The 15,845-nt window shown below is 36.5% G+C and overlaps 1 protein-coding gene across 1 annotated transcript in view; it reads left to right on the plus strand.

Moving 5' to 3' along the window:
• The window catches only part of KIAA0586 (KIAA0586 ortholog), a 137,799-nt gene that overhangs the window by 52,093 nt on the left and 69,861 nt on the right, over positions 1 to 15,845 (plus strand). Inside the window, 5 exon segments of the mRNA XM_021102647.1 lie at positions 6,445 to 6,638; positions 10,927 to 11,086; positions 11,792 to 12,011; positions 13,007 to 13,260; positions 14,468 to 14,544. Of these exon segments, the coding sequence (XP_020958306.1) occupies positions 6,445 to 6,638; positions 10,927 to 11,086; positions 11,792 to 12,011; positions 13,007 to 13,260; positions 14,468 to 14,544 (905 nt within the window).

The following is a 15,845-nucleotide window of genomic DNA, read 5'->3' on the forward strand; positions in this document are numbered from 1 at the left end:
CTCACTCACTAGATTGTAAATTACTCGCAAGTAAAGATGTTTCTCCTTTAGAGCCTAGCCTTTGACTGACACCTAGTAAGAATTCTCACTGAATGGATAGACAAGCCTCTTTCTTTCTGTAGCTCACACCATTCTTTCTCCTTCTTTCTCCTCTTTCTCTTCTCTCCCTCCTCCCTTCTTCTTCCCCCTTTTTCTCCATTAGTTTTTTGAGGTATAATTTACTTACCATAAGATCCACCAGTTCTATATCTACAGTTTGACCAATTTTGTTAAACACAACTACACATTAGCCACACATTCATGATACAGAGAAACATTTCCTTCATCCCGAAAAGTTCCCTCATGCACTTTGCAGTCGATCTCTAATCCCTTCCGTGCCTGCTAGGCCCTTACAACCACTGATCTATCACTGAATTTTTGCCTTTTCTAGAATTTCACATATATGTTATCATGTAATATGTAGTCTTTTGTTTCTGGCTTCCTTTATTTAGCATAATGCTTTGACAATCATGTTGTTGCATATAGTAAGTAATACATTGTACAGAAATACCATAATTTGTTAATCCATTTACCAGTTCATGGGCATTTGTAGTCCTAGTTTTTGGCTATTATAGATAAAGCAGTTCTGGAGTTCCTGATGTGGTGCAGTGGAAATGAACCTGACTAGTATCCATGAGGATGGGGGTTCCATCTCTGGCCTCACTCAGTGGGTTAAGCATCAAGTATTGCCATGAGCTGTGGTGTAGGTCACAGGCTGGCTCAGATCCCATGTTGCTGTGGCTGTGGCCAGCATCTCCGGCTCCAATTGGACCCCTAGCCTAGGAACTTCCAAATGCCATGGGTGTGGCCCTAAAAAGCAAAATAAGTGAATAAATAAAGCAGTGCCATGAATATTCGCAAATAGATCTTTTACACAAATCTTTTTATTTCTCTTTGTCATATGGTAAGTAGATATTTAGCTTTATGAGACTGCTGGAAAAATAAAGAAATCCTCTGGTCCTAAATATAATAGCTTCATATAAATAAAATTGTAAAATACCTATAAAAAAAGAGACTGCTAAATGTTTCCAAAGTGGCTGTTCTGTTTTGCATTCCAGTCAGCAGTGAATAAGAGTTCCAGCTATTTACACATCCTCACTAGTGCTTGGTGTTGTCAGTGTTTTCAGTTATAGCTATTCTGTAAAGCATGTGGAGACATCTCATTGTGGTTTTTATTTGCATTTTCCTGGTGACTAATAATGTTATGCAATTTTTCATGTGTTTATTTGCCATTTGTATGTTTACTTTGGTCAAGTATCTTTTAAACTCTTGTTCAGTTTTTAATTGGGGTTTGTTGTCTTACTGTTACTGAGTTCTTTATTCTGGATACAAGTCCTTTATTGTATATGTTTTGCAGATATGTTATCCTGGTTTGTATCTTACCTTTTTGTTTTTTCAGCATTATCTTTTTAAGACCAAAGATTAACTTTGATGCAGTTTTATCAATTTTTCTTTTATAGCTTATGGTTTTTTGGGTATACTATTTAAGAACTCTTTGCCTGACTCCAGATCATTAAGATTTTCTTCTATGTTTTCTTCTACAAGACTCTGGTTTTAGACTATACATTTAGGTCTATGGAATGTTTTGAGGTAAATTTTATAAATGATGTGAAGTAAGGATCAAGTTTTGTTTTGTTTTTTGTTTTTAGTTTTTTTTGTTGTTGTTGTTCTGTGGCTATTCATTTGTGCTCGTATTATTTGTTGCAAAGATTTTCCTTTTTCCTACTGAACTGCCTTGACACCTTTGTTGAAAATCAATTGGCTATACATTTGTGGATCTGTTTCTGGATTTGCTATTGATCCCATTGTTCTACAAGTCTATCTTTACACCAATACCACATTTCTTTTTTTTTTTTTTTAATTTTTTTATATTTAGGGCCATACCTGAGGCATATGGAGGTTCCCAGACTAGGGTTCTAATTGGAGCTACAGCTGCCGGCCTATGCCACAGCCACAGCAGCATAAGATCTGATCTGTGTCTGCGACCTACACCACAGCTCATGGCAATGCTGGATTCTTCACCCACTGGGCAAGGCCAGGGATCAAACCAGCAACCTCATGGTTCCTAGTCGGATTTGTTTCTGCTGCACCATGATGGGAGCTCCCAATACCACATTTCTTTTTTCTTTTTTTTCCTTTTTTTTGTCTTTTTGCCTTTTCTAGGGCTGCTCCCGCGGCATATTAAGGTTTCCAGGCTAGGGGTCTAATTGGAGCTGTAGCCACCGGCCTACGCCAGAGCCACAGCAATGCAGGGTCCGAGCCATGTCTGTGACCTATACCATAGCTCACGGCAACGCCGGATCCTTAACCCACTGAGCCACGATGAGAGCTCCAATACTACATTTCTTAATTACTATAATTTAAAAATAAATCTTAAAATTGGAATGTAAGTTCTCCATCTTTTTTTTTTTTAATATTCCTTATGTGTCATTCTTCTGTTTTCTCCCTTCTTTCCAGCCCAGAATAATCTTCTTCCTTCCTAAGCTACCTCTTAGCAACCTAAATCCTAGACAATAGAGTCTATATTTACTGCTTTTATTTTCTCATTGGTCACTTTCTCTTTAGTTCTTGTGAATTGGCTTTCTTCTTCCCTCTCCCTCATGAAGCTCCTCTCTCCTTTTTTATTTTTCAAATCCTTGTTCTCTTATATGGCTATAGTATGGAGAATTGACTGCCTCTAGTTCTTAAATGTTCTACTGGTTTTGGTGTCTTAGAATTCATTCTGTTGTTTGTCCATTTATCTTTTTAATTTCTTTTTTAAAAAAGATTTTTAGTTTTTCCATTGTAGTTGGTTCATAGTGTTCTGTTGTTTTTCTACCGTACATATATACATTCTTTTTCTCACATTATCCTCCATCATGCTCCATCATAAGTGACTAGATATAGTTCCCAGTGCTATACAGCAGGATCTCATTGCTTATCCATTCCAAAGGCAATAGTTTGCATCTGTTAACCCCAGATTCCCAGTCCCTCCCAGTCCCTCCCCTCCCCCTTAGCAACCTCAAGTCTGTTCTCCAAGTCCATGATTTTCTTTTCTGTGGAAAGGTTCATTTGTGCCATATATTAGATTCCAGATATAAGTGGTATCATGTATTTGTCTTTCTCTTTCTGACTTACTTCACTTAGTATGAAAGTCTCTAGGTCCATCTATGTTGCTGCAAATGCCATTATTTTGTTTTTTTTTTATGACTGAGTAGTATTCTATTGTGTATATATACATCTTCTTAATCCATTCATCTGTCAATGGACATTTAGGTTGTTTCATGTCTTGGCTGTTTTGAATAGTGTTGCCATGAACATACAGGTTTATGTGTCTTTTCCAAGGAAAGTTTTGTCCAGATACATGCCCAAGAGTGGGATTGCTGGATCATATGGTAGATCTAAATTGAGTTTTCTGAGGTACCTCCATACTGTTTTCCACAGGGGTTGTACCAATTTACATTCCCACCAATAGCGTAGGAGGGTACCCTTTTCTCCACACCTTCTCCAGCATTTGTTATTTGTTGACTTATTAATGATGCCCCTTCTGACTGGTGTGAGGTTGTATCTCATAGTAGTTTTGATTTGCATTTCTCTAATGATCAGTGATGTTGAGCATTTTTTCATGTGCTTTTTGGCCATCTGTATATCTTTGGGGAAATGTCTATTCAGGTTTTTGGCCATTTTTCAATTGGGTTGTTGGTTTTTTTGCTGTTGAGTTGTGTAAGTTGTTTGTATATTTTAGAGATTAAGCCCTTGTCAGTTGCATCATTTGAAACTATTTTCTCCCCTTCTACAAGTTTTTTTTTTTTTTTTTTTTTTTTTAATGGTTTCCTTTGCTGTGCAAAGGCTCGCCAGTTTGATTAGGTCCCACTGGTTTATTTTTGCTTTAATATCTATTGCCTTGGGAGACTGACCTGAGAAAACATTTGTAAAGTTGATGTCAGAAAATGTTTTGCCTGTGTTCTCTTCTAAGAGTTTGATGGTGTCTTGTCTTACATTTAAGTCTTCAAGACATTTTGAGTTTATTTTTGTGCATGGTGTGAGGGTATGTTCCAGTTTCATTGATTTACATGCAACTGTCCAGTTTTCCCATCAATACTTGCCAAAAAGACTATCTTTTTCTCATTTTACATTCTTACCTCCTTTGTTGAAGATTGACCATAGGTGTCTGGGTTTATTTAATTTCTTTAAGACTTCATTTACTTATCTTTTTTTTGAAAAAAGATTAATTGAATAAAAATTCAATTTGAATAAAAATTTTCTCCAAGTTCCTGTGTTCTGCCCTATTTCTTTTCTGTTTTTTTTTTTTTTTTTTTTTTTTTTTTTTTAGTCTCTTCTTGGCATTAGTTATCCAGAGTGACCCATCTAGGCTTTACTTACAGTTTTACCTGTTGATGCAGTTTTACTTGATGTTCCACTGGCATACCAAACTTGACGGGTCCAAAATGCTCATTTTTCTAGCCAAACTTGCCCCTCCTTTGTTTCTGTTAATGTTATCACTATTTTCCAAGTTCCCAGTCTCCAAAGCCTTGGAGTTATTATTGCTTGTTCTTCTCTACTTTCTTTGGCCTTCCTCAGTGCACACCCAGCCACATCCTATGTCCTGGCTCCGTGAAATTTATTCTTGCATTTGACTAATTCTTCCTATTAAGTGTAATTCAAATGCCTCTTCCACTGCTACTATCCCAGGTTTTCTTTAATCATCTTATTTTTAAAGGAAGGAATAAAATTATGAACAAAGTTACTAGGGATTGTTTTGTTTTGTTTTGTTTTTTAAGATTAGTGCTGCTTTAATGATAAAATCATTTTGCTATTTTAGAAGACACTTTTTGGAAGAAGGCATCTAGGAATACAACCCAAAAGAAAATCAAAACCAGTTCATCTAGATAATTGCTCTGAGAATTTTCAAACTCTGTTGAAAAAGCCACAGGTAGAAAACATCAGCCAAAATGAAACAGAAGAAAAAGAATGGGGAGCTAAAAAGACCACCAAAGACCATGAAATGTGCCTTGGAGAAAGAAATAGTTGGACCTCTGTAGCTTTTGGTCAGAATTCTAGTTGTGGAGGTGGTATTCAGCAGTCCCAAGACAAGAGCAGTGTAGGAAAGTACTGTAGGAGTCACAGAAACAAACAGATGTCTCCAAAGATTTGTCTGGTTTATGATGAATGCTGTCCAAACTGCCAGATGCTTTTTCCCTCATTGCTAGGTCAGATACCTCCATGGCATGTTTTGGAGTGTCTGGACTCTCTGCCAGTATCTGTCAGCATGAAGCAGGGCTAGTAATAGTCCTCTTAGCAGTTCTTCACATTGGTCAGGTGGTGGTTTTAGCGAGACTCATTCAGGCTTTGTAGCCTCAAGAAAAGATGATCTAATATAGAAGATATTTAGATCCTGTTCTCTTCTCTTTAAAAGCATGTGTGTTTACTTTTGTTTTGCTTATGTCTGGGTAGAACTTTTGGGCTTTATAACAGAAATGTTCTGATTTTTAGTCATGCCTAAACAATGAATTATGGGAACTAAAAAGGAGACATATTGACATGTACTGTTGAATATAAATTTGGGATCGTGATGGTCTTTGCTTTGGTAGCTCCAAAGCAAATCGTTGTTACTTCTCTCTCAGCAGGTGATTCCAAGACACCTGTACCCACCTTCTAGGGAAATGTGAATGATGCCGCTATAGTTGTACTAGTTAAGGAATACTTTTGGGAGAGGTCACATCTCCATAAAGTTGTATAGATCACTGCTTTCATGTTTTCCACATGGAGCTTTAGAAGTTAGCCACTTTAAGCCTAATAAAGACTATTTAGGAAGTGTTACTGAATTTTATATATGTTCGTACAAGTAAAAAGTACAGCTCATTTGGAAAATTAACATACCTGTAGAGCTGCTGATATCAAGCCCCTAAACCACTATAAAAGTTTGAGGAGGACTAGCCTGTAAAGTTATAACTGATATATCTGAAAATAGAAGGAAAGAAGGTTTGTCTGCATATTTATGAAGAAGCTGCCATTTCTCTAAAATGCCCCCACAGCCCTTGTGTCTCTGTGTTTTACCAAGATCTGTCACATATTTTCCTGGTGCCCTACTTACGGAGGTGTGGATTGTTTTAATGAAATCATTTAATGTAGATGCAAATCCTTTCTAACACTCAGTTCTGTAGTGGTAGGAAAGAGGACGTATAAGTAAATTTTCATCCGGGTGTTTTTCTCCTTCCCTTTTTAGTTTGTTAAGAGAGGATGTTCATTATGTGAGTTAACCATCTTCTTCTCTTTCATAATATTAAAGTAGATTTTGTATTTTCATTTTATTCCTCCTCACATCATCTTATATACATTATTCACATCTCTAAAATTTTAAGAATTAAGGCTCAGAATACAGGTACGTTTCTTGCACACTTATTCTGAAGTTCTTTTATTTTTTAGTGGAAGGAACAAGCAGTGGTGCCCTCCAGCTTTTTGTTGATGCCGGGATTCCTGTGAATTCAGACATGATTAGGCATTTTGTGAATGAAGCTCTTGCTGAGACCATTGCTGTTATGCTGGGTGATGGAGAAGCAAAGAAGCAAGGTCCTGTTGTTACAAGTATTTCTGGGGATGTTTCAACAGCACACTTGCCGGTAGGTGTGATTCTCCTTTATGACTTGGAGTCCTGGGGAATTTTTGATAATTTTATTAAAGAACAGTAAAATAGACCAATTTTAAGTTGGATCATAGATCATAGTTTGTGGTGGAGATTGGTTTCTTGTAGCTATCATTTTAGTAACAATGCCTCCAGCATTTTATTTAAAAAACGTAAAAACCTATAGAAAATTTAAAGTATGATGCAATGAACATTTGTGTGTGCTTTACTTATACTTACCAATGGATAACATTTCGGCACATTTTCTTTATCTGTCTTTACATGTTATATATTGTATGTTCTTTAAAAATCATTTGAAAATTGCAGATATCATGGCACTTCTGAAAGCATCAGCAGAAAAAAAATATCATTAACAGGATCTCCTAAGAATAAGATTCTTTCTTACATAACCAATATGCAATCGTTACACTTCCTAATATTGACATGTTCCCTTTAACAGTGGTGTTAACAGCATATAACATGGAGTCCATATTCATTTTTTTTTCTTTTTTAGGGCTGCACCTGCGGCATATGGAAGTTCCCAGGCTAGGGGTCTAATTGGAGCTGTAGCTGCTGGCCTACGCCACAGCCACAGCAACTGCCAGATCTGAGCCACATCTGCAACCTACACCACAGCTCACCATAACACCGGATTCTTAACCCACTGAGCGAGGCCAGGGATCGAACCTGCAACCTCATGGTTCCTATTCAGTTCGTTTCTGCTGTGCCATGACGAGAACTCCTAGAATCCATACGTGAATTTCCCGTTGTTCAAAAAATATGCTTATAGCTTTTATTTTTATTGTTTTTCTTTTTTTGTTGCTCCTCGTCATATGGAGTTCCCTGGCCAGGGATCATTAGATCCAAGCCACAGTTGTGACCTGTGCCACAGGTTTGGCAACACTGGATCTTTTACCCCACTGTGCTGGGTGAGGGATCAAACCTGCATCCTGGCACTTCAGAGGTACTGCTGATCCTGTTGTGCCACAGTGGGAACCCCGGATTTTTTTTTTTTTTTTCTTTTTAGGGCCACACCTGAGGCATGTGGAAGTTCCCAGGCTAGGGGTCGAATCCGAGCTGCATTTGCATCCTACACTGCAGCTTATGGCAGTGCTGGATCCTTTATCCTTATCTGCAGAATTGTCATGGCTTTTTTTTTAACCTTTTGCTCTTTGAAATATATTTTAGTTTAGTTTAGTCTCTTTAGGGCTGCACCCGCAGCACATGGAGATTCCCAGGCTAAGGGTTAAATCAGAGCTGTAGACACTGGCCTAAACCACAGCCACAGCAATACCAGATCTGAGCCACATCTGTGATCTATACCACAACTCACAGCAATGCCGGATCCTTAACCCCCTGAGCAAGGCCAGGGATGGAATCTGCGTCCTCATGGGTGCTACTCAGATTCGTTTCTGCTGAGCCATGATGGGAACGCCTAAGATATATTTTAAAGTTAGTTTTCAAGTTCTATAAAATATTTTGTTGGGGATTTTTTGGAAGTTAATTCCATCTTGATTGGCTTAATTTTGGGAGAATTGACATCTTTGAGATACAGTATCTTGTGAGCCATCACATAAGGTTTTGTAAAAGATTCAATTAGATAATATATGAAAGAGCTTAATCCAGTGCCTGGAACTTGGTAAATACTCAATAACTATTGTTTCATTATTACCCATTTAAGACTAGTAGAATACCTTTAATTTCTATCATGATGTTGAGTCAGAAGCCTTATATTTGAAAACAGCACTCTTATGCTATAGCTTTATGGAGTCAAGAAGGAAAAAACATATGGTGTATTTCTTTCATTTAAAAAAATAACCTGGGAGTTCCTGTTGTGGCTCAGGGGTTAATGAATCTGACTAGGAACCATGAGGTTGTGGGTTTGATCCCTGGCCTTGCTCAGTGAGTTGAGGATCTGGCGTTGTTGTGGCTGTGCAGTAGGCTGCAGCTACAGCTCTGATTTAACCCCTAGCCTGGGGACTTCCATATGCCATGGGTGTGGTTCTTTAAAAAAAAGAAAAAAATTTAAAAAACAAAGCTGACAATATGTTATTTATTAAGCAGTTCTGTAGAATTTCCGATATACTTAATGATTTTTAATTTGTATATCAATTTGCAACTCATACTACAATGTAAAGGCTAATCATCCTACTGTAAAAATGTTTTAGAGAAGAAAAAGTCAAATAGAAAAGTAGGCAAGAGACATGTCCAGAAAGTTCACACATGAAAAGGAAATACAGTTGGCCCACATACATACAAAATAAGGTGGTCAGTCTCACTGATAATAAAAAAAAAAAAAAAAAAAAATCACTGAAATTCCTTTTTTACAGCTCCAGTTGGTAAAGCCTTAAAAGCTTGATTAATGCCATTGTTCAGCAAACCTTTGAGAAATGAGAATTCTCATACCTTCTGATGTTAGTGTAAAATAATACAACCTTGTAGAGGGAAATTTGTATTCAAATTAAGAATGCAATTAGTGGACTTCCCATCGTGGCACAGCAGAAATGAATCCAACTAGGAACCATGAGGTTGTGGGTTTGATCCCTGGCCTTGCTCAGTGGATTAAGGATCTGGTGTTGCTGTGAGCTGTGGTGTAGTTCGCAGAAGTGGCTCGAATCTGGCGTTGTTGTGGCTGTAGTGTAGCTCCGATTCGACCCCTAGCCTGGGAACCTCCATATGCCTCGGTTTGGGCCCTAAACAGCAAACAAACAAAACAAAATAACTCAAAGTGAGCAGTCATAAGTTTTGAAAAAAATAAAGAATGCAATTAGCCCTTTAACCAAGCAGTTCCACTTCTGGGAATTTATGCCATAGATAACCTATACATATGTGAAATGACTTAAGTCTCAAAACTAAAAATAGAACTACCATATGACCCAGGAATTCCTATCCTTGGTATATATCAAAAAACCCCAAAAACACTAATTTGAAAAGATATATGCACTCCAGTGTTCATAGCATCTTTATTTATAATTGCAAAGATATGGAAGCAACCTAAGTGTCCATCAACAGATGAATGGATAAGGAAAATGTGTTGAGTGTATATTTCATTATCTATAATGGAATATTACCCAGCTATAAAAAAGGATGAAAATTTGCCATTTGCAGTGACATGGATGGACCTAAAGATTATCATAGTAAGTGAAGTAAGTCAGACAAAGTTAAATATCATATAATATTTATCATGTTTATCATATATCAATGATACCATATTTATCATGATATCATTTATATGTGGAATCTAAAAAGATAAAAATGAACTTATTTACAAAGCAGAAACAGAGTCACAGAAAACTCATGGTTGCCAAAGGGGAAAGGCAGGGGAAGGATAAATTAGGAGTTTGGAATTAGCAGATACAAACTACATATATAAAATAGACTTATAAATACTTATAAATATATATATATAGGTATGCTTATGTATAAGTATATATAAATATACATATATATGTAAAAGTATATATAGGTATGTGTATGTAAGTATATATATTTTTATATGTGAGTATAGTATAACTGAATCACTTTGCTATACATCTTAAACTATAGCAAAACATTGTAAACCAACTATATTTAAATAAAATAAAATAAAATCAACATAAAAAATTTTAAGTGGGAATATAGCCAGTATTTTGTAGTTACTGTAAACTAAGTATGACCTTTAAAAATTATATAAACATTAAAAAGTAGAATATTTTAGACATAATAAAAGAAATGATTTAGGATTATATTTGATAATTCTGTAAGGGAACTAGGTAGATAGGACATGGGTAGGATCATTATCATCCTTTTGAATTTGTAATCATTCGAGTTACCTATTTAGATTGACTTTATTCATTTATTTCTTCTCTAGTACCTTCTATCTCCACATTGTCTTCATTTCATTTCCCCTACTTTTTCTTATCCTTTCATTGCTTTTCATAAACTTTGTTCTTTTGATATCTGGTCAATTATAAAATGCTTTCTTTCTGTACATGGTCTACCCAGCTTGTATTTGGATTTGATCTTCAGCTGTGTCTGTTTAATCTTCCTCTCTAAATTAGATAAGGGAGGCTTAGATTTCTTAGGGGCCTAGTTCAGAGGCAGAGCTGTTTCAATTGCCTGAGGCTTTCTGCAGGCTGGTCTTTAGTCTAGTGGCCAGAAGTTTAAGATCCAGGGTCTAGAGTGCTCCATTTTCCCCATATTAATCCATTTGAATTTTATGCAACCCTGAATAACATCATTTTATTTTTTAAATTACCTTTATTTGGAGATTATAAGTGCCATTTATCTTGTTTTATTTATTTTAGGCAAGAGCATGTACCCCGTTGCCTACCCCACAGCCAACTCCTCCTTGCTCACCTTCACCACTTCCTAAAGAGTGTGTGTTGGTAAAGACTCCAGATTCTTCTCCCTGTGTTTCAGATCATGATGTAGCTTTACCCGTGAAAGAAATATTTGCTGAAGAAGGTAGAAACCTTATTTCTCTAACTCAGTTTTAATTTTAGCAACTTTTAAATACAATATCATGGCTTGTTTTATAAGATGCTTTGCAGATTAATATACACATACCTGTTGCTTACTAGTTTTTAGTAAATCATTTTTTCTTGAAAGCAAACTAAGCAATTGGTTGCCACTTTTATTTATTTATTTTTGTCTTTTTGCCATTTCTTGGGCCGCTCCCACAGCATATGGAGGTTCCCAGGCTAGGGGTCTAATCGGAGCTGTAGCTGCAGGCCTACGCCAGAGCCACAGCAATGCGGGATCCGAGCTGCGTCTGCGACCTACACCACAGCTCACGGCAACGCCGGATCGGTAACCCACTGAGCAAGGGCAGGGACTGAACCCACAACCTCATGGTTCCTAATCGGATTCGTTAACCACTGCACCACGACGGGAACTCCGGTTGCCACTTTTTTAAAGTATATAATCTAGTAGACATTTAGACTTTTTCAAGTTCATGGTGATGTTGAAAGTGATAAATCTTTTCAAGATTATTTTCTTGTACTTTACTAAGTTAATTTGGAAATGTTCCCATCAATGGCCATCATCATTATTATTAGTTATTATTGCCATTATTTGTATGCCAAAATGTTAAGGGATAAATAAAACAACATATCTTGCCTTCCTGTGGACTTCTTACTGACTGTTTTTTCTTTTAAAAAACACCTTTAGGAAATGATATGCCTGGCATCACACTCGTTAATACCCCAGCAGTTACCCCAGCGACTACCCCTCCTCCTGCAGCAGTTCTTACCCCAACTTTGTCAGAGACTTCCATTGATCAGTTGAAGATATCAAGCCCTGAGCTGCCCAAGCCATGGGGTGACAGAGACCTGCCACTGGAAGAAGAGAATCCCAGCTCTCTTCAAGAAGAGCTTCATCCGAGAGCTATGTAAATGATAATACATTCACTCTTAGTAACTGTACATTTCATCTTCTGTTGACTTAGGTGACCCATTGAAAACATCAGAAATGACAAACGAAGGTTCATAAACCACAAGCTATTCTATACTTTAGTTGGAATAAACTTCATAAATTTTAAATTAAAAAAAATTTTACCAAATTTATTTATACCTTTAGTTCTCTCTTTTTAAAACAAAACTTTTTGGGAAACATTAAGATAAAGATATCTCTAACATTGTTTTTGGGTTTGTTGTTTTTTTTTTTGACCGCACCTGCGGTGTGCAGAAGTTTCCAGGCCAGGGATTGAACCTGAACCACAGCCGTGACAATACTGAATCCTTAACTGCTAGGTCACCTTGGAATTCTCTATGATGTTTTTAATAAAATTAGAAGAATGATTTTTCCCCCACTGTGAATCTTCATTTACTGTGATCAGTTAACTTTTATGTGGTCAAAGATCCCCATGTAGATTTATTTTAGGGATGATAAAACTTTCAAGATGCTCTGTGATTAAAACATGAAGATAATTTTGGAAAAATGTCTTGGTTAATTATATGGGGCATATTATAGAAATATATAAATTTATATATCAGAATAGAAATATGTCTAAAGGAAATGTAGTACTTTGAATCTATTTTTATTTTTAATTTTTTTTTTTTGTCATTTTGCTATTTCTTTGGGCCACTCCCGCGGCATATGGAGGTTCCCAGGCTAGGGGTCGAATCGGAGCTGTAGCCCCCGGCCTACTCCAGAGCCACAGCAACGCGGGATCCGAGCCGCGTCTGCGACCTACACCACAGCTCATGGCAGCGCCGGATTGTTAACCCACTAAGCAAGGGCAGGGACTGAACCCGCAACCTCATGTTTGCTAGTCGTGTTCGTTAACCACTGCGCCACGACGGGAACTCCATGAATCTATTTTTATATAAAAATTAATATAGGCCTTCACTGACCTAATAAGTTCAAAATATGTCTTTTTCTTAGTGTAATGTCTGTGGCCAAGGATGAAGAACCTGAGAGCATGGGTGTCCCTGTTCAGCCTCCACCTCCAGAGCCAGTTCCCGTTATGGCGCTTCCCACTGGCACTAAGGCTCCTGCCCCCACACAGATGCCAAGTTTGGATTCATCAACAACGGAGAGCACCTTTAGCATCACTGTCACGGAAACTGAACCTATAGATAGACTCCTCTCTGAAGGAGAGATTTTATTGAACTGTGGTCAAAAAGTGGTTCCTAAGAGTAAGTTAACATGCCTCAATTGATTTTACTGGTTAGATTATCATAATTCCTACGTAATTCTCTTCTAACATGTTTTTACTTAAATTTTCAAGATTTAACATGGTATAATAGAAAGAAGATGAACTCTGTGCAAGTTAACTTTCCTAGGCCTTAACCTCAGAAAGTAAAATATCCCCTATAAATCTCTAGAAATAATGTTACTCTTAATAGTTTGGGGTATACCCTTCTAGTCTTTTTTTTCCCGTGCATATGTAGATACCTAAATATATTTGTATGTGTGTATATTTTTACCTTTAAAAATGGGGTCATACAATACATATGGTTTTGAAACTTGAATTTTTTAACCTTAAATATGTTGTAGACATTTTTCTGTATCAATACATACAGTCCTACCTCTTTTTTTCAGTACCTGGGTAGTCTGTAAAAACAGTGCCATAGTGATAGGCATTTAGGTTGTCTTCAGTATTTTCAAACTGTACATAACTCTCCGCTGACCATCCTTGCGTGTATGGGCGTGTGCACATGCACACATACATGTATATATCTTTGTGAGCTTATATAACTGATAACTTTCTTTTTTTTTTTTTTGCTTTTTAGGGCCACACTCATGGCACATGGAGGTTCCCAGGCTAGGGGTCGAATCAGAGCTACAGCTGCCAGCCTACACCACAGCTACAGCAATGCCAGATCCTTAACCTGCTGAGTGAGGCCAGGGCCAGGGATGGAACCTGTAACCTCATGGTTCCTAGTCAGATTCCTTTCTGCTCTGCCACGGCGGGAACTCCTAATTGATAACTTTCATAGAGTGCATGCCTAGAAGTGGAATTGTTGAGTCAGAGTATGCACTTTTAAAATAGCAATACATTGCAAACATGCTCTCCTAAAGATGACTCAATTTTAAATTTTAATCAGTTTTTAATTATATCTGTAGTATATAGGAGTACCTCTTTTTCAATTTCATGGTTATGGTTGGTGTTTATAGCTCTTTCTAATTTCTCACAAGCTGGTGAGTGAAACAAAAATCTCACCTTTGTTATAAAATGCACTTTAAAAACAACTGGTGAAATTGAATAGCATATGAAGATATGTGAGCTTTGCCAGTATTTTTATTGTATAAATTTGAAAGTCATGTTCTATGGCTTTATGGTCAGATTATTTGCTAAATTTATTTCTTCTTTTTTCTAAATTTTTGTATTTTAATTTCTAGTTTTAGGAGATGAAGGATTGTATATGACAAACCTAAATGATAGCTTATCCAGTACTCTGCAGGATGCTCTTGAAATGGTAAGAAATGATTGACTTCACATTGAATTCTGACATGAAGAATATCTTGATGAACTTCTTGCCACCAATTAGGGTTTTTTCTCAAATATTTGAATTAATAGTCATAAAATTTTCTCTTCTTTTTTTCTTTTTAGGGCCGAACCTGCGGCATATAGAAGTTCCCAGACTGGGGGTTGAATCAGAGCTACAGCTGCTGGCCTATGCCACAGCCACGCAACGCAGGATCCAAGCTGCGTCTACGACCTATACCATGGCTCACGGCAACGCCAGTCCTTAACCCACTGAGCGAGGCCAGGGATTGAACCCACAAACTTGTGGTTCCTAGTCGGATTAATTTCCGCTGAGCCGCGATGGGAACTCCCATAAATTTTTTTTTTTTTTTTGCGTCTCTCCATGCTTAAGTTTTATTTATTTATTTTTTATTTTCCCAGTACATTGTTTTTTTCTACTGTACAGCATGGTGACCCAGTTACATATACATGTATACATCTTTTTTCTCACATTATCATTCTCCATCATAAGTGACTAGACGTAGTTCCTAGTGCTACACAGCAGGATCTCATTGTTAATCCATTCCAAAGGCAATAGTTTGCATCTATTAACCCCAGATGTTTTCCCATACAATTTAATGAAATATCTGTGAAGGAATTTAAGGTTTCTTGCACATCTTATCACATTTGCACATTTTATTATCATAATTGTGGGAATTAATAGATAATTATTATTAACCTCTGTGGCTCTAGCAGTTGAAAAATGCAGTTGATATAATTAGGTAATGAAAATCTAATTCAAAATGTAATTGTAATGTATACATGTAAGGATAACCTGACCCCCTTGCTGTACAGTGGGAAAATTAAAAAAATTATATAAATAAATAAAAAAAAAAGAAAATCTAATTCAGTGAAAGTTGTTACCTGGATACGTTGGTTTTACAACGTTTTAGGCGGGACATTCACTGTTGAAACCAACTGTCTTATAATACATTTAAAAAATTTTCCCCAACCATAATTATAATTCTTATGCTAAAAAATAATTGAACTTAGTGGCTTTAAAAAATACTGAAGTAGGACCCAGGAGTCCTACTTATAGTAATAACTCTTCCTAGTTATTATCTAACTTTATGGAGAAAAAATTGATGTTTAAAAATATTACATATTTTAACATATATAATACATTATATATATATAAATATCATACAGAAATTATAATAGGAGTTTTCTTTTGAAAACTAAGGAATAGAAATCTTTATTTATTTATTTATTTATTTATTTATTTATTTTTCCTGCTTACAGCATGGAAAT

Source organism: Sus scrofa, chromosome 1 (assembly GCF_000003025.6).
Source record: "Sus scrofa isolate TJ Tabasco breed Duroc chromosome 1, Sscrofa11.1, whole genome shotgun sequence".
Classification (NCBI taxonomy): domain Eukaryota; kingdom Metazoa; phylum Chordata; class Mammalia; order Artiodactyla; family Suidae; genus Sus; species Sus scrofa.